Source organism: Mixophyes fleayi, chromosome 1 (genome assembly GCF_038048845.1).
Source record: "Mixophyes fleayi isolate aMixFle1 chromosome 1, aMixFle1.hap1, whole genome shotgun sequence".
Taxonomy (NCBI): domain Eukaryota; kingdom Metazoa; phylum Chordata; class Amphibia; order Anura; family Limnodynastidae; genus Mixophyes; species Mixophyes fleayi.
The window spans coordinates 384,025,941-384,050,255 of record NC_134402.1 but is presented as its reverse complement, the minus strand read 5'-3'; the positions used below and the strand labels follow the sequence as shown (position 1 = coordinate 384,050,255).

Sequence of the window (24,315 nt, the reverse complement as noted above, 5' to 3'; positions counted from 1 at the left end):
GTCCTCTTTTACTCTGTGCTATAATACTTCTAGATTGGGATATTTTCTATGGCTTAAAAGGTATTAGATACTAGCCAGTAAAGGTTCCTAAAACTGCCTGTAAAATGATTATATATCTGAAGGGGAGCAATGTTCCTCGGGGGGCATTGTCTTTAGAGGGTACATGTTTGTCTGTTTCATAGAATATTTAATATTAGAATTAAATGGTACTTTTTAATAAAAAAAAATAGATATTAAATCAGTGGAAGAAATTGCTATGTCACTAAATAAATGCACAATTTAGGAAATTTAACAGAATGATATAGATTCCACACTTACCTGCAATATGCCACCAGATATCATGGCAATGTCCAACATTGCTCATTTCTGAGTACTATTATTGTACTCGAACAATACTCCTTTTCCTGCGCATCTTTATCAGCTGAAGATAAATCGCTGGGCAGTGCCTACGCAACCATTCTGGAGGCACTCTGAAGCACAATGTGCGAAATTTTCCCCTTAGAAAACAGGAACACTGGTGAGTGAATGTTCTCAGCTGCTTTCTCCATATTACAGTTTACTTAACACTATGTGAAAATCAGTGTGATGACCCCCTCATAGCATAGATAAGTATGAAGACATGGACATTCAATGATAATGTGTTGTACCGTAGAAAGCTTTCATATATAATATATCAAAGGTATATAGCCAGCTCTAGTGGTAGATTCAATTCAGTGCAAGTTGCCTGAACATCGTAGATGCGCATATTGCCAGCTATTACGGTAAGAACTCTCTGCTCATTTTTCTGCGCACCTCTGTGAAGTAACGGAAAATGAACAGAGACTTCTTTAAAAACTATGATGCGATTTGTTTCTCGGCAGACTCTTCTGGAGACACATCGCATCACCTCACGTCGAATTAAGTCTGTCCCTAAGATTTAAAGAATTTGTCCTGACTATTGTTAAAAGGTGTTTAGTATATATATATATATATATATATATATATATATATATATATATATATATATATATATATATATATATATATATATATATATATACACACACACACACCCCCCCCCCCCCCACTCCACACAGAAAAATATACAGTAAACAGGTGTGATTCATTGCAAAGGGAGTAATCCATGGCACACACAAGTAACAGGACCTGCTGCCCTGGAAGTTCCCAGCGGCAGTGGCTTCTGTTACCTTCTGCGTTCTAAGGGAATCCCCTTCCCAGTAAGCTGCCATACCAACACCACAGTGACCATTGCAGTGAAGTGATGGTATGACCTGATGTCACACTCATCTTCCCACCATCACTACATTGCTGCAACTGCAAGTCTCACTGGTGACATTGTGGAGGAGGTTCAATCTGTAAGGGAAGTATGTGAAATGTCCCATGGCATGTGGGGAGGTCTTAGTGGAATGTGAGAGAATTTTGGAGTATATGTGGGAACTAAGGGTTTGTGGGAGTCTGAGGGTATGAGGGTACATTGTGTGGCAATTGGGGGTCTGAGTAACATGGTGGAATTTGGGGCATGTAAGATGGTTTTGGATAAGTGATGTGTACATGTCGGGGCCCCAACATTCCATAAACCAGCTGCAAGTTATAAATGCTGTAACAACTAGTAAGAGAGAAAAACAAAGTCTACCAACAGCCTCATCCTTTAACTTCCCTAATTTTGTTTCTTAATCTATCTTGTTTTCTCGCTCTCTATTTTGCTCTATTTCCTATCTTCTCAATATCTTGTCCCTCCACCTGCTGTGTTTCTACTTTTCATCTTACTCACCTCCTCCCTATCGCCTTCATTCATCCTCATCCATTTCCAAACTTACCCTTTACCCACAGACTTTATGTGAGAATAAGATTGAGGCATAAAAGACAAGAGCCCAACCACTAATGTTCATGTTGGTGAACACCACTTAAATTTCGGTCAAAGATTGTGGGGTTTTTCTCCCACATTAACTTTCTTTCACGAGCTTGTAACGACTCCCCCTCCCCCCGGCACACTTCAATATGGGGCGGCAGCATGGCTCCACACTACACAATGGCTCTATGCTCCATTGGACCCAGGGTCGAGGGGGAGGTGGGTGCCCTGTTTGATCTGCACTGGGCTCCCCCAATTTATGATGCCAACCCTGGCATGGGGCATGCATCATCGGTCATACAGTCATTCAATCACATAAAGTCCATGCAGAACTGGTACTACTATTTTCAGGAAATTTAAAACTTAGATTCTAGGGGCTGTGAGAAGATTGGATAGCTTCTAGCTTTGGCGTTTACTTGAACTCTGATCTCATGGACTTTCAATCTGCTTCAGGGACTCTGTATGTAGTGCTAACCAGGAATCCTGCATAATAGGTGGCCTTATGGATTCATCCAGAAAGGAAGATGAATACACTTTCCTACTGGTGCATATTTCCCCTGAACTGTTCAAAGTAAGATTGGGTTTGGTTGCTCTTGCAGGTTGAGCAAAGCATCATAATCGGTTTTACCAAAAGGGGAATGACATGTGGCCAGCACTGGGAAGTAATGATCTTGAGCATGTAGACATTGAATTTTTTCTGGTCATTGCCACTGGGTCGGGGACAATGACATAGTTGTCATTTTACTTTTATTACCCTAAAGGGTTTTTACCCATCTGCTTATTTTGGGGGAAGGGGACGAGGGCCAACAGACGCAGGCCTTCAATGGTCACCTGTTTATGGCCCTTTGTTACTCCTTTGTGCGTAAGAAATTTTCCAGACCAAATTTTTATACTTCTATACTGTGGGTTTGAAAAAGTGGAGATGTTGTCTATTGAAACTAGAGCTGCTCAGGCTCAGTTTCTTGAGAACTGAGCGCTCCGCTCGGTACTTTCGCACACCCTCGGAATTGAAACAAGGCAAAATGTCACCGTTACGTCGTCGAATCTTGTGAGTTTTGGATTCCATAAGTACTGCCCTCCACAGCGATCCAGCGCCATTACACAGAGGGACACAGAAGGGGTAGCACGGTTCTTGGCAGTCTCTAATGCAGTTGTGCAGCGTCATAGGTAGAAAAGAAAGAGGAGGGGTAGAAGTGTTCTTCAAAGTCTCCAGTGACATTCAGGAGAGCTCCATTGCTAATTGTCATTGCATAAATAGACATAATAGGGCTGGCAGTATTGGTCTTCTAAATCTACAGTCACATTGTACTGTGTCATATAGCTCACACACAAACAGGAGAGCTCCATTGCTAATGGTCATTGCTGAAATAGAAATAATAGGGCTGGCAGTCTTGGTCTAAATCTGCAGTCACATTGTATGGTGTTGTCTAGCTAACACACCAACAGGACAGCTCCATTGCTAATTGTCATTGCTGAAATAGAAATAATATGGTTGGCAGTGTTCTTCAAAATCTGCAGTTACATTGTAGTGTGCTATAGCTCACCCAGATATAGGAGAGGTGGAAGTGTTTGCTGAAATTAAAATAATAGGGCTGGCAGTTTTCTTAAAAGTCTACAGTGACATTTTACTGTGCCATAGCTCATACAAAAACAGGAGGGGTGGCAGTGCCCTTGTCACTCTCCAGTCACATTGTTCTTGTCACTCTCCAGTCTCAGTCATGATGATACTAATCCCTCTACCTAATGTGCTAAAGCCTATGTTCATGTGCATAGTGGTTTTAAGTCAGGGAAACCAAAATGTAAATAAAAAGCTTGTACATTTTTAAAGAAAAAACACCTCTCTAATAAAGGTGAAAGTTTACTGTAGGAAAACATAAAATTGCCAACATGCCATTCTACCCAAAATATTACCAAGCATCAGCTAGCTCCCTTCTCTCAGCTAGATCTCAGCACCTGCAATCTACACTGTCATCATATTCACCCTCATCAGTGTGTACATCATCTTCAAACAATACTAATTCATCCCCGCTGGAATCCACCATCACAGAAGTCTGTGTACTTTAATATAATTGCTGGTAATGGCCTTCCTCATAGAATTTGTAGTTCATTTTATGGAAGAACTGTCACGATTTTTGGGCAATTCTTTTAAACCAGACCAAATGTCAAAATGTTGTGCAGACTCATCTGCATCACCACTGGGTGTCTTGGGAAAGCGAAGTTTTTTTCCTAGCAGCAATTTCCAGAGAAACTAAAGGAGGAGACATCATTGTGTCATGTACCACTTGAGCTGTCAGCTTGCTGACAAGGAGCTCATTGCATCTCTTGAGATCTTGGTCCGTTGGAAAGAAAGAGAAGACATAACTTTTAAACCTAGGATCAAGCACAGTTGCCAAAATGTAATGATCCGATTTCAAGATGTTGATAACTCTTGGATCCTGACAAAGCGAATAAAGTAATTAATCTACAAGTTCAACATAATTAGTGGAATTGCTTTGTTTAATTTCCTCCTTAAATTTCTCTAGCTGCTTTTCATAAAGTTTAATTAGGGGAATAACTTGACTCAAGCTAACAGTCTCTGTACTCTCTTCACAGGTGACTACTTCGAGTGGTTTCAGCACTTTGCACAACACGGAAAGCATTCTCCACTGCACTGGACTAAAGTACATTCCCCCTAAATTCCATTCTTCTTGTAGCTGCTGCATTCTCCTACATGCTGTTGCAGAATGCGGAAAATGACCCTAAATATTTTGGGACACAGACAGCATCTCCTGCATGTCATTGTCATTTTTTAACAAGTTCTGTGCCACCAAGTTGAGTGTGTTAGCAAAACAGGGAATGTGATGGAATTCCCCCCCGCTGTAATGCTCTAACAATATTGGTGGCGTACCACTAGCACCACAAGATAGCAACTTTTTTCTTTTGGTGTTTAGAAACTATTCATGATACTGAAAGATGATACAAAATAATAGGAACATGGGCACAGACAGGTGCGGGCTGGGAGAGGGATGGGCGGGGGGGACACAGGCGGCCGCGTCATTGAGGCTGCATCCCCTGTCATGTGATGTGGTCACCTGTGCGCTGACACGGCCGCATCTGATGTCATCAGATGCGGCCGCGGGGGGAAAACTATGTTTTTTGCATCCGGGGGGCGGCCGGCCGGCCTACCCCCCGGCCCTAATAGGCAGCCCGCCCCTTGGCACAGATGAGCAAAATAATAATCTTTCTTGCAGGTCCTACTGATCTACAGGTGCGGGTTCATCCGCCGCTTTCTAGGCTCCAGCAATGGATTCTCCCTCAATGACAGCACCCACTATATAAACGGGGGCATGGTCCTGCTGACTGATAATACCTACAGTCATGTGATCGCAAGTCCGTGGGCAGGACATACAAATCTCCTTCTCTATTTATACAGGCTCTGAACACTGTTTACAGTGTCAGAGCAACAGGTTTCTCTACCACATCTCCTGGCTTTCATTTCACTGTGGTACCTTTACATGATTATTCTTAGTATAACCCTAATTGTCCTCAGCTTGCTATTTGACTACGCTCTTGGTATTTGATTTGGTACGTCGTTTGTCCACCTGTGTACCAGACCCGGTTTCTTGACCTTTCCTTTTAGCCGCTGTTCATTACTATTACCTATCTCTTTTATGCTAGAACGCAGTCCAGAGAGCCGTGACCTGTGAGCTCCCGACAAAAACAAAGTCCATACCACCTTGACGCGGTTCCTAGTGAAAACTGGGGAGCTTGTTAGACTCTGTGCCTCTGTTCTGCTAACACATATTCTGGCTAACAACTGGAATCCTTTATATTAGAAATTATTCCACTTGTAATCCCTCTCCCAGAGATCTCTTGGACCAACTAGTAGGAAGGATTGAAACACAAGAAACAAACCAGGAACAGTTAATGCAATTTTTGCAAAGCTTATCTACCTGCCTAGATGTTCTCCAAAATACTTTTGCAGTTCAGGCTCCATCTATGGCTCCATAAGAGCTGGCGACAGCACGTCCCACAGCACCCTCTCAACACTGTATTCCTAATCCTCCCTAATTTGATGGAGACCCAAATTTGTGCAGCGGATCATTATCATCATCATTTATTTATATAGCGCCACTAATTCCGCAGCCCTGTACAGAGAACTCATTCACATCAGTCCCTGCCCCATTGGGGCTTACAGTCTAAATTCCTTAATATAGACACACACTCACACACAGACATAGACAGACAGACAGAGAGGGAGACAGACAGACAGGGAGGGAGAGACTAGGGTCAATTTTGATAGCAGCCAAATAACCTACCAGTATGTTTTTGGAGTGTGGGAGGAAACCAGAGCACCCGGAGGAAACCCACGCAGACACAGGGAGAACATACAAACTCCACACAGATAAGGCCATGGTCGGGAATCGAACTCATGACCCCAGTGCTGCGAGGCAGAAGTGCTAACCACTAGGCCACTGTGCTTAGCTATTAAAGATGAGCTGGTTTCTCGGGAACTCCCTACTACACTGGGTGATCTTATTACACTCTGTAATAGATTAGATATCCGCTTCAGGGCAGGAACCTAAGAGAAGGAACAGTCTAACCGTTCTACTTTCCATTTCACTCCATGGTCCCAAACTCCTGTAATCCCACCAGAAGAACCCTTGCCTTTCTCCAGACGTAAGAAGATGTAAAAATAAGTTATGTCTCTATTGTGGAGATTCAGGTCATCTTCTTGGAAATTGCCCTAAACATCTGGGAAAAGACAAAGTCTAACGGGTTCCTTAGAGCAGGGTTTCCCAAACCCAGTCCTCAGGGCTCCCCAACAGTGCAGGTTTTCCGGATCACATGTGACATAATTAGGACCACCTGTGGATCTGTTACAATGTGTCAGTCAGTAATGAATACACCTGTGCTTCAGCAAGGAGATATGGAAAACCTGCACTGTTGGGGAGCCCTGAGGACTGGGTTTGGGAAACCCTGCCTTAGAGGCTATGTTAGGTTCTTATCACTTTCCTTTATGCCTGGCTGATTCCAGTTTTGTTACCCCTATCATATTGCATCATTCCTCTAGTGCAGAGGTGGGCAAACTCGGTCCTCAAGGGCTACCAACAGTTCATGTTTTTAGGATTTCTTTAATCATGCACAGGTGAGTTAATCTATTTGGCTGGGTCAGTAATTATCCCACCTGTTTCTGCAGACAAAAATCCTAAAAACATGAACTGTTGGTAGCCCTTGAGGACTGAGTTTTCCCACCTCTGCTCTAGTGCAATCTCCTGTCTGCCTTTCTGGACTCTGGTGCAGCAGGCAATTTAATTCCCAGTGTCCCCAGAAGCAGGGGGGACTCTGTGGCTTCCATCTCATTTAAGACCTAATGAAATTATCCAGATATATTTTTAATGTATGTACAAAATTATTTTGATCCATTACACTATTGCATGCCATATCTATTATTTTGAGAAAATCTATGACCTTTGATATGAGGATATAAGAGATCTTCATCTTAAGTGGTGTTGGTCACCCCTAAAAAGTGCTATCACTGTATTCCAGAAGTTTGAAGACCCTGTGGTTATCCAGGTAAACTCTCAAAGTTTAACAATAATTCTACATGGCATGGATTCAGCAAGGTGCTGGAAACATTCCTTACAGATTCTGGTCTATGTTGACAATATAGCATCATGCAATTGCTACAGATTTCTGCACAGTTATGCTGCATATCTCCCATTCAACCACATTCTAAAGGTGCTCTATTGGATTGAGACCTGGTGACTGTGGAAGCCATTGGAGTACACTAAACTCATTGCTATGTTCGTGGAACCAGTTTGAGATGACGTGTGCTTTGTGATATGGAGTGTTATCCTGCTGGAAGTAGCCATTATAAGATGGGTAGATTGTGGTCATAAAAGGATGCACATGGTCAGTAAGAATACTCAGGTAGGCTGTATCATTTAAATGGTACGCAATTGGTATTAAGTGGCCTAACGTGTGCCAAGAAAATCATTCCCCACACCATTACACCACCACAACCCGCAGACACTGTTGATGCAAGGCAGGATTAATGCATGTTGTTTGCACCAAATTCCGACCCTACCATCTGTATGTTGAAGCAGAAATTGAGATGTGACAGACCAGGCAACAGTTTTTGAATACTCAACTGTCCAGTGTTTGTTAGCCTGTGCACACTGTAGCCTCCGTTTCCGGTTCTTAGTTGACAAGATTGAAACCCAGTGTGGTCTTCTGCTGTGATAGACCATTCACTTCTAGGTTCCATGTGCTTTGTCTTCAGAGACACTCTTCTGTATACCACTGTTGTAACTCATTATTTGAGTTATTGTCGCCATGTCCCCCCCTAAATTTGCCACTTTGACCTCCCCTCTGGGCAGGGCCTGATTAAGGGTTCTGGCAGCCCTAGGCTAATACACCCGCAGCGGAAAAAAAAACAAACTAAAGGAACATTCAGGAGTATTAGCCAGCAAAAAAAAATTTAGGCAGGTTCTCTTACCTGTTCTTGCTGTTTTTTCTTGCTTGTTCTTGCAGCTTTGTTGTCGTTTAGCTATCCTCTGGAAAGGTGGGGTCCTGTTTTGAAAATATGCAAACATTACAAACCCTCAATGATTAGCTTTTTTAGAGAGCATCCTCATGAACGCCACACAATGCAGAGATCATGCACACCCACATCAGCAGTTTCATCACACTCCAGCGGCCAATGCATGACCCTCTTCCCCCCAGCCATTAGATCACTGTGCCCTTTATCACACTGTCCCCCTTGAAGCAGTCTGTCCCCCTTATTACAATATGCCCCTGCATAAACGCAAATTTTTACTTATACGGATATTAACAAACAATGAAGTGCGCACAATAATTGAGATAGACAGAAATGTCTCGCTAAACGCAGCTTTGAAAATTACAAGATGATCCTAAATCTTGCTGATACAAGTCCAACATATATAAAAATAAATCCAGCACTAGGGTAGCGATTTTCTTACTAGTGTAACCAGTACTTTGGTGTTTATAACGTTACTGGATGTGTGAATGGGTAACAATTATGTGATCAAATGTAAAGGATTGTGCGGTTAGATATATCACACTAGTGGTCATGTAGTGAAAAAAATCGCTAAGGATAGCAAAATAATATAACATGTTAAGATTTATATGGTTAAAATAAATTATGCACATGTGCCCCACAACAATGATTAATTTAAATATTGTCATTCCACAGTTAGGGACCAGGTTATACATTCACTTCAGTTCATATCTGTTCATATGATCCAGATTGTTAAAAGATATGAACAGATATGAACTGAAGTGAATGTATAACCTGGTCCCTAACTGTGGAATGACAATATTTAAATTCATCATTACCCATCATTACCCATTCACACACCCAGTAACGTTATAGACACCAAAGTACTGGTTACAATAGCAACAAAATCGCTACCCTAGCGCTATTTATTTTACATACCTGGCTTCCTGTCGGCAGTCAGTTCTTCACCGCAGCTCCTCACTGACACTGTCGGGACGTGATGATGACATCTCTCCCGACAGCCAGTGAGGAGGAGAAGAGGGGAGGGGGAGTGAGCGTGAGCGTCAGTGTCAGGAGAGGAGAAGAGTGGAAAAGAGGCGGAGGGGGACCCCGCTTGGACTACTGCAACCTCCTCCTCACTTGCTCCCCTCCGATCTGTACTTAACGCTGCCGCTAGGCTTTTTTTTCTTTCTCGCCGCTCCTCTTCTGTCTCCCCCCTCTACCAATCCCTTCACTGGCTCCCCTTACCCTACAGAATCCTGTTCAAGCTCCTCACTCTTACATACAAGGCCCTCGCCAACTCCACAGCACCCTACATCTCCTCCCTCCTCTCTATTCATTCTCCATCCCGCCCTCTCAGATCGGCCAATGACCGTCGCCGCTCTTCCCCCCTGATCACCTCCTCCCACACGCGTATCCAAGATTTCGCCCGCGCTGCCCCCCTCCACTGGAACAAGCTCCCTCCCTCCATCAGAACTTCCCCCAATCTGTCCAGTTTCAAACGGTGTTTAAAAACCCACCTTTTTCTTAAAGCCTTTCAGTCTCCAACTTAACTTCCTACCTGCTCTTCTGACTCTTCCCCTTCATTCCCCTCCCCCTCTCTATTCCTCCTTCTCTCCCCTGTGTCTCTCTGTCAGTCTACCCCACCCCTTAGATTGTACGCTCCTTTGAGCAGGGTCTTCTCTCCTCCTGTCTTCTCCACTTTCAACTCTGCTCGCCAGCTTCCCTGCCTCCTCCTCGAGGACCTTCTTCCCCCGCCCCCTCTCGCTCCCTCCTCTTCCCCCTGGGGGTCTCCCTCTCATCCGTGCCCTCCCTCCTAGGTGCCGTTGTTGGCAGACCATCCCCTCTCCTCTTCCCTGCCCCTCTAGCTGTGCCCTGAGCTCACTGAGTTACTGTGATTATTGTTTACTGTACTGTGCTGTCTCACCTCGTATTGTAATTTCGTTTGTCCCTGTACGGCGCCGCGGACACCTAGTGGCGCCCTATAAATAAAAATTAATAATAATAATAATAAAAAGGGGGGAGTGAGCGTGAGCGCCAGTGTCAGCGTGGTGTCGGCAAAGGGGGCGGCTCGGGGGCACAGGGGCACAAAATCGGTAATAAATAAACAAATTGTAAAAAAAATCTTGCATGCTGCTGTCGCTGCGCCCCCCAGGTCCCAGCGCCCCAGGCTGCAGCCTGATCAGCCTATTGGTTGATCAGGCCCTGCCTCTGGGACCTCCTGGAATAGAGGTCCACTAGGTAGGCAAGTATGGGCGCGCCACACACACACACACACACACACACATACACACACGTCAAAACCAGGGATATCAGGACAAACAGGAGATAAAGGGTGATAACAGACAGATAACTATATGTCCCTGACATTTAGGGGTAGGGCTCATTGTCAAAATTTTAGAATTACTGAGCCCAATAAATTATATTGCTCACTTTTATGATTCACTACTACTTAAACCTCCTTTAAATAAAACAATAAAAACCTGACAACTCTCCCCACCCCCCAAGAAAAATGATGCAATAAAAAAACAAACAACCCACACAAATTTCAAAAATCAGCTGTGTCTGTTTTCTATAGGTTTAAATAAAACATATAATAAACACTGATTTTAGACCTGTAAGTATTTTCAGGTTTCATATTCTATAGAATCTCAGGATCCAAAACATGGATATATTAGGAAGAATAATCTCAGTCACGTTGCTATCTCAAAGACAAAAAGTGGAGATAAGGGACACAGCACAAAATACTGTACATGTTAAGTAACCAGTTTGCCCTTCATGCTTGAATCTGAACACACCTCAACCCAAGGTCAGGACGTGCCCCTCCTGTGACATTTTACCTGACATCTCTGATCACATGTAACCACCTGCACATACATACACCTGTTTCTTTTTGTATCATCTTAGAAGAACCTGGCCCCCACCACCCCAGACATGCCTGCATTTCCCTACCAGGATGGGATAGGTGCAGCTGTCTTTAGCCTCCTAAAATTCTGGCATATTGCACTGAAGTATTACTGCTCCCCTTAAACATTTGACCATGCTTCACAGACAGAGCAAATAGATGTTTGATATAATACTCTCAATTTCCTCTTCCCACATAATCCCAAGAAAACAGAAATTGTATTCAGCCCAGTGCATCCAGTTCATTGCTGAAATAAGCTTTGAGGCAGCACAGGCTAGGTCTATTAATCATTAATGGTTGCACCGCCCAGGTGACAACACGAACACAGCTCACACACACCTGGCTGTGTTACTCGTCTGGGTGTGGAGCCCTACACACGCCCCCATGCAGCTTGGCTGCAGTCAGGTGTCAAGGTGCAGGTTTTCAGCACAGGTAAGAGAGGGGGGTTTCTGCTGCAACCTTCTCGCTCCTGTTTAATGATCGACACTTCATGGATTTCGACACAGGACAATTCCTATCAGGTATTAGTCTTATTCCTGAAATAGATTCTAGAAAGCAGTTTGTGTGCAGAAGAATAGACAGGAATAGTTTGTTGCAGAGCTTTTCTTTGTGTTTGTTACAGGTACCCCTTGCTTTGAAAGCTCTATAGACAAAAAAACATATATCTTATACATGTGTAATCTGTAATAAGATGATATTCACACCATTAAAGAAACTGCAGAATTGGGAAAAAATCGTAGCTGATCTTTGCTTCATTCGGTTTAAGCTTATAATCTTGTTTTATTGTGACACTTTAGCAAATTCAATCACGTCCTACATGTTGAAACCTGTTGGTAAGAATACACTAAAAACGCTTGTATGACTTTCTGTAAAAAGTATAAGATTATGACCTTTTTTCTGGTGGGGGGAGGGAAGTTTTATTTCAAGTTATTACACTTTATATTCTTATCTAGATGACATACAACCTGAGAGTCCCGTAGTTCTGATGTAGAAAAGGACAACATAATATAAGTGACAATTTTATTACACCGTTGTTGCCCATCATAGGTATCTACTGGAATTTAACATTCATTGTCAGCCGCTGGATCAATGATTCCCCAGCCATCCCTTTCCCAAGCAGTGGTTTTATTATAAAACACTATGTACCTGTGTGCTTCTCTATCACGTTCAGCTCTGTGTTACCTTGCCAGGAAGAAGAGTCTGTGTCTTAAAAGAACAATATCAGTCGTACCACAGTGTTTACATGCCCTAACACAAGCGTATATGCTAATTAACAATTGGCTTAATTTATTGCATTTTTATACATGCTCTTGAAGAAAAAAGAAAAAGTTATTGTAACTAAGAGGCTTCACTTAGTAGCTACCCTAAAAAGTATAAAAAATAAGTTTGGCCCATACAAACTTATAAATATAAAAATAAGTTTGGCCCATGCAAGTATATCAGAGCTGTAATAGGGTATGCATATTTGGTATCTCTATGAGAGGGGGTAACTTCCATTGCTTGAATGCAACTACGAGAAGAGGTAAGGGGGGGGGGGGGAGAGTTTGCTTTTCATTTAACCTGATGCACCACAAAAAATGGTCTGATCAAGAAAATGTGAAACCTTCTGGTCAAGATAGTGTAAATTGTGGTACTCAGGGGTATATTTAGCCGTTTTTTTCACATGGTGATTTTCATTCCTTATCGCAATAATTAGGAATGAAAGATCGTAACCATTTAGTGAACACCTATCTCTTTTTTGGTCCCTATCGCAAAGTTACTGCGAGGGATCCACAGATCCCTCAGTGATAATGCTTTCCCCATATGCCTCCATGGCCAACGCCGTCTTCAGGTGACGTTAGCCATCGGGCACAAATTCTGATTTGCTATTGCTTACGATAACAGTGGGACCGCAGCAAATATTGCAAATATCTGCTGCGATCCCCTAGTTATAAATAGAGGGGGTACTTAAATTTGCAGCGGTCCCCAAAAAAAGTCAGTAACACCAGCGCTACTATAATGATAGCGAAGTTAGCTACAAAAGTAATTAAAGCTAAATAGTTAAGATCATGTAATTGCAGTGGTTTCTCAATGAAAGGCCCGGCGAGGTCTGATGTACTCTTTCCCTTTGAATTCTTGGCCTTGTATGTGGTCGCCATTCTTAATGCAAGTAATGTCTCCACAATTTTATATATGTTCTTCCCTTCTGTAGGTGCCAAACTACAAAAAATGTAGACCCATAATGTTTTTTTTGTTTTTTTTTATTTGTACAAGTGCTCCTATTAGTCTGCCAGCTGCATTTCAAGGTGCGCGCCCCCTAACCAGGCATTGGAACTGCTCCGATAACAGGGATTGAGTCTTTTATTTTGCAGGCTACTTGCGATGTGCTTTGTGACGTTTTATCTCTACTCCTCAAAGTGGTGATAAAATAATTTTTCTAAATCTCAATCTATTATTGCTGCTGTTTACCAATAATAGTTTGCTGGTACAGATGAGTGATACTGATTGGCAGCAGTAAGAGGACTATTACCACTTTGTGAGCCAGCCCAGGATGAGTCTGCACATGTGTGACCTGGCATTACTGTTTCACACGTACACAGTGGAACTGGAAGCCAGGACTTATCTTTCAGTTCCACTTTTCATTTAAAAACAAACCAAAAAAAAAGTAAACATAATTAAATTCATGGGACTCCAGTGAGATTTTTTTTTATTATTTTAAATAAAGCACTTTTTCCCCTATTATGCCCTGCTGAGATGGCAATATCATTAAGAGGACTGTGGTGGTACATATATCACTGCTGTCCACAGTACATAGATTACCCCATGCTTTTTTCACCATCAGAAGTCCAACAAAACTCTTTGCAGCAGAGCTGTAACGTAGAATTCTAAAATATTCCTAAGTTACGCCCCCCTTCAGCGCCGCCCCCAGGGCGGTTGCCCCTGTTGCACAGCCCTAGTTGTGGCGCTGTTTTGCAGTGTAGTCTACTGCTGACGTTATTGGGAGAACATCATTATCACACAATGATAAATAATCCCTTTAGACTTTCCATTGATGATGAATGCAAGTCTCTTTGGAGCTGTCTGATAATTACAGCTTGCTTCTCCTTTGCTTTCGCATTTCCATCACTATCCTCATCCTGTTAGTGGCACCCGCTCTACTGGGCACAGGTTCAAGCCTTCATCCCCATCCCACTCACTGCTGTGGAAATCACTTACTCCTCTTTGCCTGTGCCCTCAGCTGAAGTTTGATTTATTTGCACTTTGTGTTGTACTGCCCTATATGTCATATTCTGGTTTGTCCTATGCTCTATGTAGGGTGCTGCGGATCCTTTGTGATTCTCTAATAAAAGACAATGATGATAACCGCTTACACAAGTTTAAAGAGCTTTGTTTAGGGCTATAAAGTTCTATGCCCAGAAGTAAACTGTGCTTAAATGGACATCCACCCACTCTGTCATTATGAACCAAAATCAAAAAAATCAGGAAAATCTGCTGTTCATTGTAACTCTGCACAATATATATTTTGATAACTAATTGAAAACTATCATTCCATATTACTAAGCTTAATTGGAACAGTAACTGCACCGTTCTGATCAGCCAAAAAATAGTAACATGTTTTCTCAAATACCTAATTTTATGGAACTCGCAGATGGAACAGGCCTTATTTACAGTTTCAGCTCATCAATTAGCGTTTCTATTGCCACTTCTCCGCTGGGGTGGAAACCACCCCAACCCCTTCTCCTTTTCCCCTACAGTACAAACATTAGGGAGTATACTTAATAAACTTCAGGTTTCAGAAAGTGGAGATGCTAACAGCAACCAATCAGATTCTAGTTATTTATTTAGTACATTCTACAAAAGACAACTAGAATCTGATTGGTTGCTATAGCAACATTTTCACTTTTTTACACTTGCAGTTTAGTAAATATACCCCTAAGGCTCTAATGAGCTTCTCTTCTTGTTTGCTCTCCTGCTCTTCAGTGTGCTACTCCTGGGTTCTCTCCACTGAAACATTCGCAATGTCATTAGTTGATATCTGCAACACTTAAGGGTGCATTGTCGCTAGATTGCATGGTCTGGGCCCCAACATTTCACAGAGGAAAACTGTGTCTACTCCTTTACTCCCTAATCCATCAAAATAAGTTATTCATAAATGGATTATTGGTGGGGAAGAAAGAAGTGCTCAGTGGTTAGCACTTCTGCCTCACAGTACTGGGGTCATGAGTTCAATTTCCGACCATGGCCTTATCTGTGTGGAGTTTGCATGTTCTCCCCGTGTTTGTGTGGGTTTCCTCTGGGTACTCTGGTTTTCTCCCACACTCCAAAAACATACTGGTAGGTTAATGGGCTGCCCTTAGTCTCTCTCGGTCCGTGTGTGAGATGTTATGGGATTTAGATTGTAAGCTCCAATGGAGCACGGACTGATGTGAATGAGTTCTCTGTACAGCGCTGTGGAATTAGTGGCACTATATAAATAAATAGATGATGAATGAAGTCCCACAACAATTTGTGGTTTATTTAGTTTGTTTTAATTTATTTTTATTTTAATGTCAGTGATATTAACATTTACATTTTTTGCATTACCGAAGCTACATATACAGCATAATCACTGTCACTCAGTTGGTGGAACTGCTATTTAGAGATAGAGGCTGTTTGGCTATATGGCTGCTATGTGACTTAAGTACATACCTGCCAACCTTATGTTGGCCGGGTCCAGGAGATCCTGGAGGGCAGGAGGGGTGTATGGGCTAGGAGGCGGGGGCTTTGCGATTCGCGTCATTTTGGCCCCGCCAAAATGTCGCAAATTGCGAGGCCCCGCCCCCTCCGCCCATACATTCCGGCACTAATGGGCCAGATGCGGGAGAATCGCCAGCTCTCCCGGGAGTCCGTGAGACTGAACCGAATTTCGGGAGTCTCACGGGCATTCCTTATGCTTAAGAATTGCTTAGTAATAATTAACTCATATTGCATATGCACTGTCAGACAGCCTCATTGTAGCCACAGACTCTGACATTTACATATACAGTCATTTTATTTCTCTGCTCCTACCTTCCTTTAGTGCATGGGAGGGAGAAGGATGTTAGTCTCTCTCTTCTGGTCTTTATGTGCTGAGCTCCATAGACTGTGACAGCTCTGATGTAGGAAGCTCCGCATAGTGAGAACTGACCGTCTGTAGTATCTCACTGTATTTTGCAGGCATTGCTGAGGACGGCTCAGACAGTCAGTTCTCATGGACTAGAGATCCCGTGCAGCAGGAAGTCCTAAGAGTAAGGCCCCCACTGACTACCAATGAGCAGTGAGCTCAGGACATCCAACAGACAAGAAAGTCATGAACTAAGGACACAAGTCCAGGTGAGAACTTATATTTGGAAGATATGTCTGACCCCCCCCTGTCCTCTCCTTGTCAGGAAGGGTGCAGAGCTGTTAGGCATTGGGTCCCATTTAGGATTTCTCTGGTGATCCAGTCAGACTCTGAGAACAGATGTGGCAACCCAATTACTATTATTTTTTTTTTAATTGTGTCCCTTTATTTCTATTTTCAACAGGTAATACTGCATTTTGATACTGGAACAGGGTAGACCAAGCTATCTCCTAATATGGAGCCCTTCTTCTCCTTCCCATTTGGGTCCTGCAATCCTGTTCGGACAAGCTGGCTCATATTCTGCATGTATGTGTTTGGAACAATGCTCTTCTGTGCTGGGTTCCTCCTCTCCATCTTTGGTTTCCAATCCTGCCAATCAGACAACTTTGCAAACTGCAGTATGACTTGGAAAGTTTTGGGGCCTGCACTTGCTGTGATCGGACTGGGTTCTGTCTTGCTGGCGAGGTCTAGAGCCAGGCTGGAGGCCAGAAGACGAGAGAGTGATCAAATAAACCCAGACAGCTCTTTTCTCTGTGGTTATAGACGTCAATTGATCCAGTTTATAATATTTGGACTTTTGTTTATCGTTTGTGGAGTACTTATTAATATTATGGGTGTCTGGGTTCCTGGATGCAGTATGAGGTTCTCAAATCAAAATGTTACTGGAACAGACTCAAATGACAAAAACTGTGGACTTCGTTCCTTGCAAATAATGGGACCTCTGATTATTCTGATTGGCTTGTGTTTCTTTGTGGTGGCTTATGTACAGAAGAAACGCAGTCATCACAACAGTAATGATTCAGATATCGATGTGGAGTCACAGTCGCAGGCAGACACGTCCTTTCACATTACTGTGGGTAAGTATTCAACAATATTATTTAATTGGCTGATGGTGTCATTTAAAACAATAGGTCAGCTAATGTGTATATAAGAAAAAATAGTCAATAGCAATACAGCATAGTTGCCTACTCCCGGAATGTCCGGGAGACTCCTGAATTTTTGGATGCTCTCCCGGACTCCTGGGAGACTTCCCATCACTTCCTCTCTCACCAGTTCTTCACGGAGGTGGTGCCTCTTCTCCGGTCCAGAGCTTGAATTGATGGGAAAGCCTCTGTCCTCTTCAATCATTGCCGACAGACAGGCCCTCTTGATTGAAGAGGGTCTTTTCCCCATAGTTGCCTACTCTCCCGGAATGTCCGGGAGACTCCCGACATCTCCCTGTTGTTGTAGATGGTGGGGGCAGGGCTAACCACGGCACCGTGGCCCCGCCCCTGCTACGATTGGCTCGAATTGCCTAAGATTAACAGGGGCGGAGCCTAACGGTGCATCACGTGTGGTCACGCCCCCTCGATGGACCCCCTCCCGGACAGCTGGTCTCAAAAGTAGGTAAGTATGCTTTTCCCCCTTCGCACTCCTGCTGTTCTTTAGCTCTTCTTGTCTACACGCTCTTGTACCGCATGTAAAGGTAATTTGGAAAGGCCTGAGGGGCATGTAAAGAGACTGTGGGGAGGTCCAGGTGTCATTGCCCCACAATACAAATCTGCATCTACCGGACCGAAAGGGGGTGGGGTGGTTGAGGATAAGGGTGTGAACTTGACTGTTTTATTTGTAATTGTACCAACAATTTCTGATGTCAACCCTGCATGTCAACATACAAAAGCATCCTCAAAGCCCTGGCACTCTTCCAGGTTTAATGTGTCATTGTATGCATAATCATCCAGCGTCTGGAAAAAAAAACATTAGCAACCCATTCTAGAGCATTTTCTTTGTGGTGTTGCTTATGTTGAGTTTAGCAGTCTCCAGTAACAGCTGCTTTGTCTGGATTGTATTAAAAGAGCTCAATAGAGGGGTTTATTTTCATCTTGCTATAGAATCCTAATGCTTCTTTTCAGAAGGACCCACTGTATTGCTAAGATTTCTGGGGTAGGCCCTGCCCCTTAAAAGGAGCGCTGTGATCTGTCACTTCTAGGTGCGCACATTTTATCACTCAACATTTGTCCCCCCAACCAGCCTTGACATTAAATTAATAGCATTAAATATTAATAAACTTATTTCCCGTAAAATGGCATTAAATTAATAGGTGTATTTATTAAATGTGCATACTATTTCCCACCCAAACAACCATTACATTTAAAGAACTAGTATCTATATTTAGTAAATACTACACCTCAAACTCAGTCGCACATTCAATTACCTGCCCTAAAACTACCCCAGCATTAAATAAATCAAAAGGCACCACTGTGATGCCACTATTTAATCAAATTTCTCCAACCCACTATCAAATGATTTGTCCCCACCCTCACCATTAAATTAAGGACTCATGCCACTCCGACCCCCAGCCATCCCTATTCTATCTGTCTCCCTTGCTTCCTGCATATGTAGGATGGCATGCATGTCACATGGGACCTGGTCCATGTCTGAGGTGACAGGTGGGGACAGTCCCACCTCATGGGTGTAGTGTGGGCTCATGAATCCCGTGGGCTGTCTTTGGGCCCCACTGATTGCACACCTTGCACCATTATCGATAGGCCACTGAGTGATGTTCATTTTTGTTCAGGTGAAATGTTGTTAAGAATTACTTAGGCATTGTACATTTTTGAACAGCATTTCTTGTTTTGTCTGTGAAAACGCACGGTAGTCAGCATGTACCCATTAAATGCTGTAAAGTTGGGGGGTTTTTTTTGTTTTTTTTTCTATTTTAAAAAAAACATTATTGTTTCTGCCTTTTTATTGACTTCAATAGCATTTTATAAACGTGCTAATAAATCCTAGCGTATTAGGAAATTGGGCAAATGTAAATGTGACAATATATTTGTAAATGTATGAGCAACTAACCTTCTTACAACACTGTCATTGCAGATGGATTACATGGTAATACACAGTATATCTAATGTGAATACCAGGATTAAGAGACTCATTTACCTTTTTGTTTTGCAGGTGATGAAGTTATAATATTCCCACCGCCCCCACCTTCCTACTTTGCTGACCCTTTGTCACCAGTAACTGGTCAGGACGGCAGGGATTTACTCAGGACTGATAATCCACCCTCCTACTACAGTATTTTTAATATAAGGTAAGGTTTGAAACCCGTTTGGTACTGCTGTTGTGCAGTAACTTACTTGGGAACCATGTTGTGATGTGGTACCCACTTACTGTCGTCCTCCTCTTCTGCTCTGGCCATGGCGTGGGTGTGGCATCCACTACCAGAGGCTCCCCTGAGTACACGGGTGTTTAAACACAATGAACTGAATGGGCTCTAGTGGTGTGCAGTGCAAAGTCAAATAACTGTTGGACGCCAGACCATCTCGTAAGAAAAAACAAACATTTTTGTTTTCCAAAGCCCTCTCCTCCTGCACACACCATAATGGTTGCAATGGATATGAACTCAAATGCCAATATCATCCAGCACAGATCATAGCGGGTATAAGTGCAACTTCTCCAAACACCTTCAGCAGATGTTAAGCTCTATTACTCCTTTAATCCACGTGCAGTTTGCTTCCTTAAGTCCATTAAATCCTTATGTTGCTGGGTGTAGTCTGTCTGGTGTCAAAACACAATGGGCATAGTTCAGAAGTTCATGCTCACACTTCAACAAGGAACAGCTATCATCCCACTATCCAGGGATTCTCCTTCCCACGGTGTACCCAATCCCTCACAGGGACCCACTTGTCCCTGCCCCACTGCTGCATCTCATACTGCCACTTTCCAGTAGTATCTCCGTATCCAGGGGCCCTGTAAAGTTTGGGAACCACGCTGCAGTACTGTGCAATTCCTCAGGCAGACATCTTATACACATCCCACTGGCCAGGGACTCTGCCTCACAATTTCTACACCATGGGGCTCCATCTACTTCTCACTGTGAGGACTCCTTTCCTCCAGAGTAGCCGACTGCTTAGTTAATGTGACCCCTTTCCTCACAAGATGGGGGGCTCTACACAGAGTCTTTTCTCACAATACTTGTAGCTTCAACCAATAACACCCATATATATGAATCCTTCCCAGCTGGTGATAACCATCGTCACGTATCGTCAGCGGTTGCCTTAGCTGAGTGACTCCATTGCAGCTTCCGCATGCAAAACATGGGGATATCGGCGCTATCACAGGATGGCAGAGCCTCGGTACAGGGGTAAAAAATAGTAGTTAAATCATTTTTTTTATATGATCCATAGTTTTTCAACAAACAGACCAGCACCAGTAATAAGAAAAATACAACATTTAATAGAAACAAAATATAAAGATACATCACGATAGCATGCCCTGCCCAATGATCGTTTCAGCTAGGTTGCTTTCATCAGTGGCCTCTGATTAAAGTATTTTTCTTATTGCTGGTCTATTTGTTTGTTGAACAACTATGGATCATATATATATCGCCACCAGTTCCCCAGCGCTGTACAGAGAATATTTGGCATCCTCATCAGCCCATTGGAGCTTACATTCTAAATTTTGTAAGGAGCCGAATAACCTATTAGTAGTGTTTGGAGTGTGGCAGGAAACCTAGGGCATCTAGAGGAGATCCCATGCCAATGTGGGGAGCACATAGTTTATAGTTTTCAGTGTCCTTCCTTCAATCCCTTACATAACTACAAACTTCTGAACCCTTTGGCAAATTTTGAAAGCCCCCCCCCCTCCTACACAACTCAGGGCTGTTATTGATAAGCTTACAAATCACACTGGACCTCCCAGTAGCTATTGGGGTTGCTATAGATATAGTCTCACTATAGCAAGGTAGATGTATGAGATAACAATTTATATATCAATATATCATTAGGATCATGCTTATTAAGAGACAAGGGGGTAAATGTATCAAGCTGAGAGTTTTTCGGCGGGTTTGAAAAACCAATCAGATTCTAGCTATCTTTTATTTAGTACATTCTACAAAATGATAGCTAGAATCTGATTAGTTGCTATAGGCAACATCTCCACTTTTCAAACCCGCCGGAAAACTCTCAGCTTGATACATTTACCCCAAGATGTTAAAACCAAAAGAAATGTGTGGATAAAAGAACAGAGGCTACATACATACTTGTCTACTTTTTAGACCTCCCCTCATAGAGATACTGTAGCGGAGGTCCAAGGGATAAGTGCTGGGAGTGACAGGATTTGTGTGTACATGGCCCCGCCTCTGCTGCGCAACGCCACGATTTTCATTGCCGCGCAGCAAGGCCAGGGTGACACGATTCACAACGAATCACGTTTTCGTAGCTTGCCCCACCTACTCTACCGGAAATAAGGGGAGGTCTTCCCAATATTTGGGAGTCTCCTGGATATAGGGAGCAGGCAAGTATTCTTGTATGGTACAAATAGGGGACGTTTAATTTATTGTCACACGTCTCCTGTTTTGTGGTAAATGTAGTTTTACCACAAAGTCGAAACTTTATTCTTTTTCTCGCTCATGACACAATACTATACTAGTCCTTGTTAAAACAGGCAGTAGAGTAATTACCATGGTAATGATCTGATGACCATATGCTCAGTTTGTAGGAGCTTACTCCTCTGTAATGCAGCTGCAGGGTATCTTGGCCATCCATCCATTGCAGCAAAGTTCATGCAAATTATATTTTAATGACACAACGGCTTGAACATTGTAAATATATTTTCAAAGCCAAATCCTAAATGCTAGCTATTGCTCAATATCCGAAATGCATACCACCACTTGCCAACTATACAAATATTTTATCCACTGAACGAGGTGTAAAAACAAGGCCAATGGACGGATGTTTTGCCTGTAGACCTGTGTTTAGCTGTTATTTTAGCATGTGCCTTTCTGATTTTTGGTGATTAAGCCTTGGACATATCTGTACAGTATAACGAATTTAACTCCTTCGCACTTTGAGAAGGTAGATCTAGATCTTGTGCAGTTGCAGGACCGAGTGGTGACCAATATTCAGTTTGGTTACAAATCTTCACTCAGACCTGTTAGTGCACTTGATTGATAACAACTTACACAGCTGATAGTGTTAGTTGTGATGAGGATAGGGTTCAAACCAATGGATAAGATAGGATTCAATTATATTCCCTGTGATGAGCCCCCATATATCATTGTGTTGTCTGGCAGCTCTCATTCCTGAGTTCTATGACACCTGGAACATTGCTTACTTTCCTGTCCACCTTTTATGGGTAATGGTATTAATAATGGGGTGTGAGGAATAACCTGTAAGATACAGCGCCATGGAATGTCTTTACAACCTTTCTGGAGGTGCTCCATGGGGAGCACCTCCACTATATGGGGAACTGAATTACCCCTGTTGTCTACACATAGCGACGGCAGCCAGCTTGTGAGCTGAATCAAAACTCATGATGCGGTCTGTGTTCACTGGGTACCAGTGATCACACTGAAGCATTTTAATGTTGTCTATTATACATAGTAAAAGGATTAACTGCATTTCATGCTACAAACCTGCTGCTTACATGGAGAAGCAATAAGTAGAAGTACACTGTAAATATCAGATGAAAGACTACAAATGTGATAAAGGATTAAATTTGTGATTTTATTGTAGGACGCAGCATCCGGTTGAAGATGTTGTTGGAGACCATGAAGGTGTATACACCGTTCCACTGCCGATTCCGTCATCTGAGTCTAATTCCAATGCATGTTTTCCATCAGACCCTCCTCCAAAGTATGAAGAGAAAGATCCAGCTGAACCTGATCCTGGAACCTTACCAGTGACCTCAACTGATCCTGCTGAATCTTCACCTAGTCCTGGTCCTCCATGCCATTCGGATATATGAAGGAACTTTTCCTTATGTGCATATTTTAAATAGTTTTTTTTTTTTAATAGTAAACAAATACTTTGAATAAGTGATGTAAATCTTCTTTATGCACTTCTGCCATAAGAGGAATCCACATCCCAATAATACATTAAATTCAGAAAATATGCAGCATATTGGACCCCAACCTAAATAACTGTGATGACCTGTATTTTTTTGTTGTTAATATACTATTTAATATGTAAACTACACAAACGCATCAACAATCTCCTGGGAGTCAGAGTTTGGAAGCTGTTGTATCTCATTTATGTGAGATTTATGTCCAGTATCTGGACTATGTGTTTGCAAATGACCAAGTATTTGGAAAATATAGGGAAAGGTCTAAATTCGTTTTTAGAGGCTGTTTCATATTTGCCTATAAATGTTCTTTGTATGCTAGAAATATAATTCAGGAAATGTAATGTCGAAACCAAATTATGAATGTATGATTATTTTTTTGATTTATGCAGGAACATAGTTTCGACTGTCAAATGTCTTGCCAAAATATTTGTCTAAATATTTTTGTAAATTCAGATTTATTTTGTTTAGAATGTTAAATTATTGTTTCTATAATATTTCTGTGCATCTATTTATTGAACAAAATGTGTAAAATTGCAAAACTTAAAAGAAAAAAAACCCCAAAACTCTTCAGTCAAAAATAAAGCACAAGTGGCATAGAGCTTATTTTTTTTACTACATTGAAAGTTATTTTCTTCTCTCTGGGACACTGATTTTGGCAACAGGGACATTTGATTGGCCATTCAGATCTTCAGGCCATGATCAAATTCTTTCATGATTTAATTTGGTCATTTTGGGCCACCACACATGGTTATTTTTGGTCAGAAATTAGCCACGGTGGTTATGACTGCTACCCTCATGGTTCTGAATATGTGATGGGGTACAATCTACATGAAGTTTGTATGTTCTTACCATGTGTGTACAGTAATGTAAAAAAGTGAAAATACACCCTC

The 24,315-nt window shown here is 42.4% G+C and overlaps 1 protein-coding gene across 4 annotated transcripts; it reads left to right on the top strand.

The window, feature by feature from the left end:
- The first annotated feature begins 11,300 nt into the window (after window positions 1-11,300).
- On the top strand, window positions 11,301-24,076 carry TMEM171 (transmembrane protein 171). 4 transcript variants are annotated; one of them, XM_075179921.1, is made up of 5 exons: window positions 11,301-11,688; window positions 16,432-16,587; window positions 16,782-17,454; window positions 19,535-19,670; window positions 23,095-24,076. In XM_075179921.1, the coding sequence occupies exons 3-5, from the start codon at window positions 16,833-16,835 to the stop codon at window positions 23,324-23,326; spliced, it is 990 nt and encodes a 329-aa protein (XP_075036022.1). In that variant the 5' UTR covers window positions 11,301-11,688; window positions 16,432-16,587; window positions 16,782-16,832; the 3' UTR covers window positions 23,327-24,076. The 4 variants fall into 4 exon arrangements, with proteins under 4 accessions (XP_075036022.1, XP_075036004.1, XP_075036014.1 ...); XM_075179903.1 differs by having other exon boundaries at window positions 11,301-11,777; XM_075179913.1 differs by having other exon boundaries at window positions 11,301-11,777; window positions 16,412-16,587.
- Window positions 24,077-24,315: the final 239 nt, after the last annotated feature.

Excerpts from the sequence above, each read along its gene's own strand:
- TMEM171 (XM_075179921.1), top strand. The coding sequence starts at position 16,833 with ATGGAGCCCTTCTTCTCCTTCCCATTTGGGTCCTGCAATCCTGTTCGG. Across the intron at positions 17,455-19,534 it reads GTCCTTTCACATTACTGTGG|GTGATGAAGTTATAATATTC; the intron begins GTAAGTATTCAA and ends TTTGTTTTGCAG. Across the intron at positions 19,671-23,094 it reads TACAGTATTTTTAATATAAG|GACGCAGCATCCGGTTGAAG; the intron begins GTAAGGTTTGAA and ends ATTTTATTGTAG.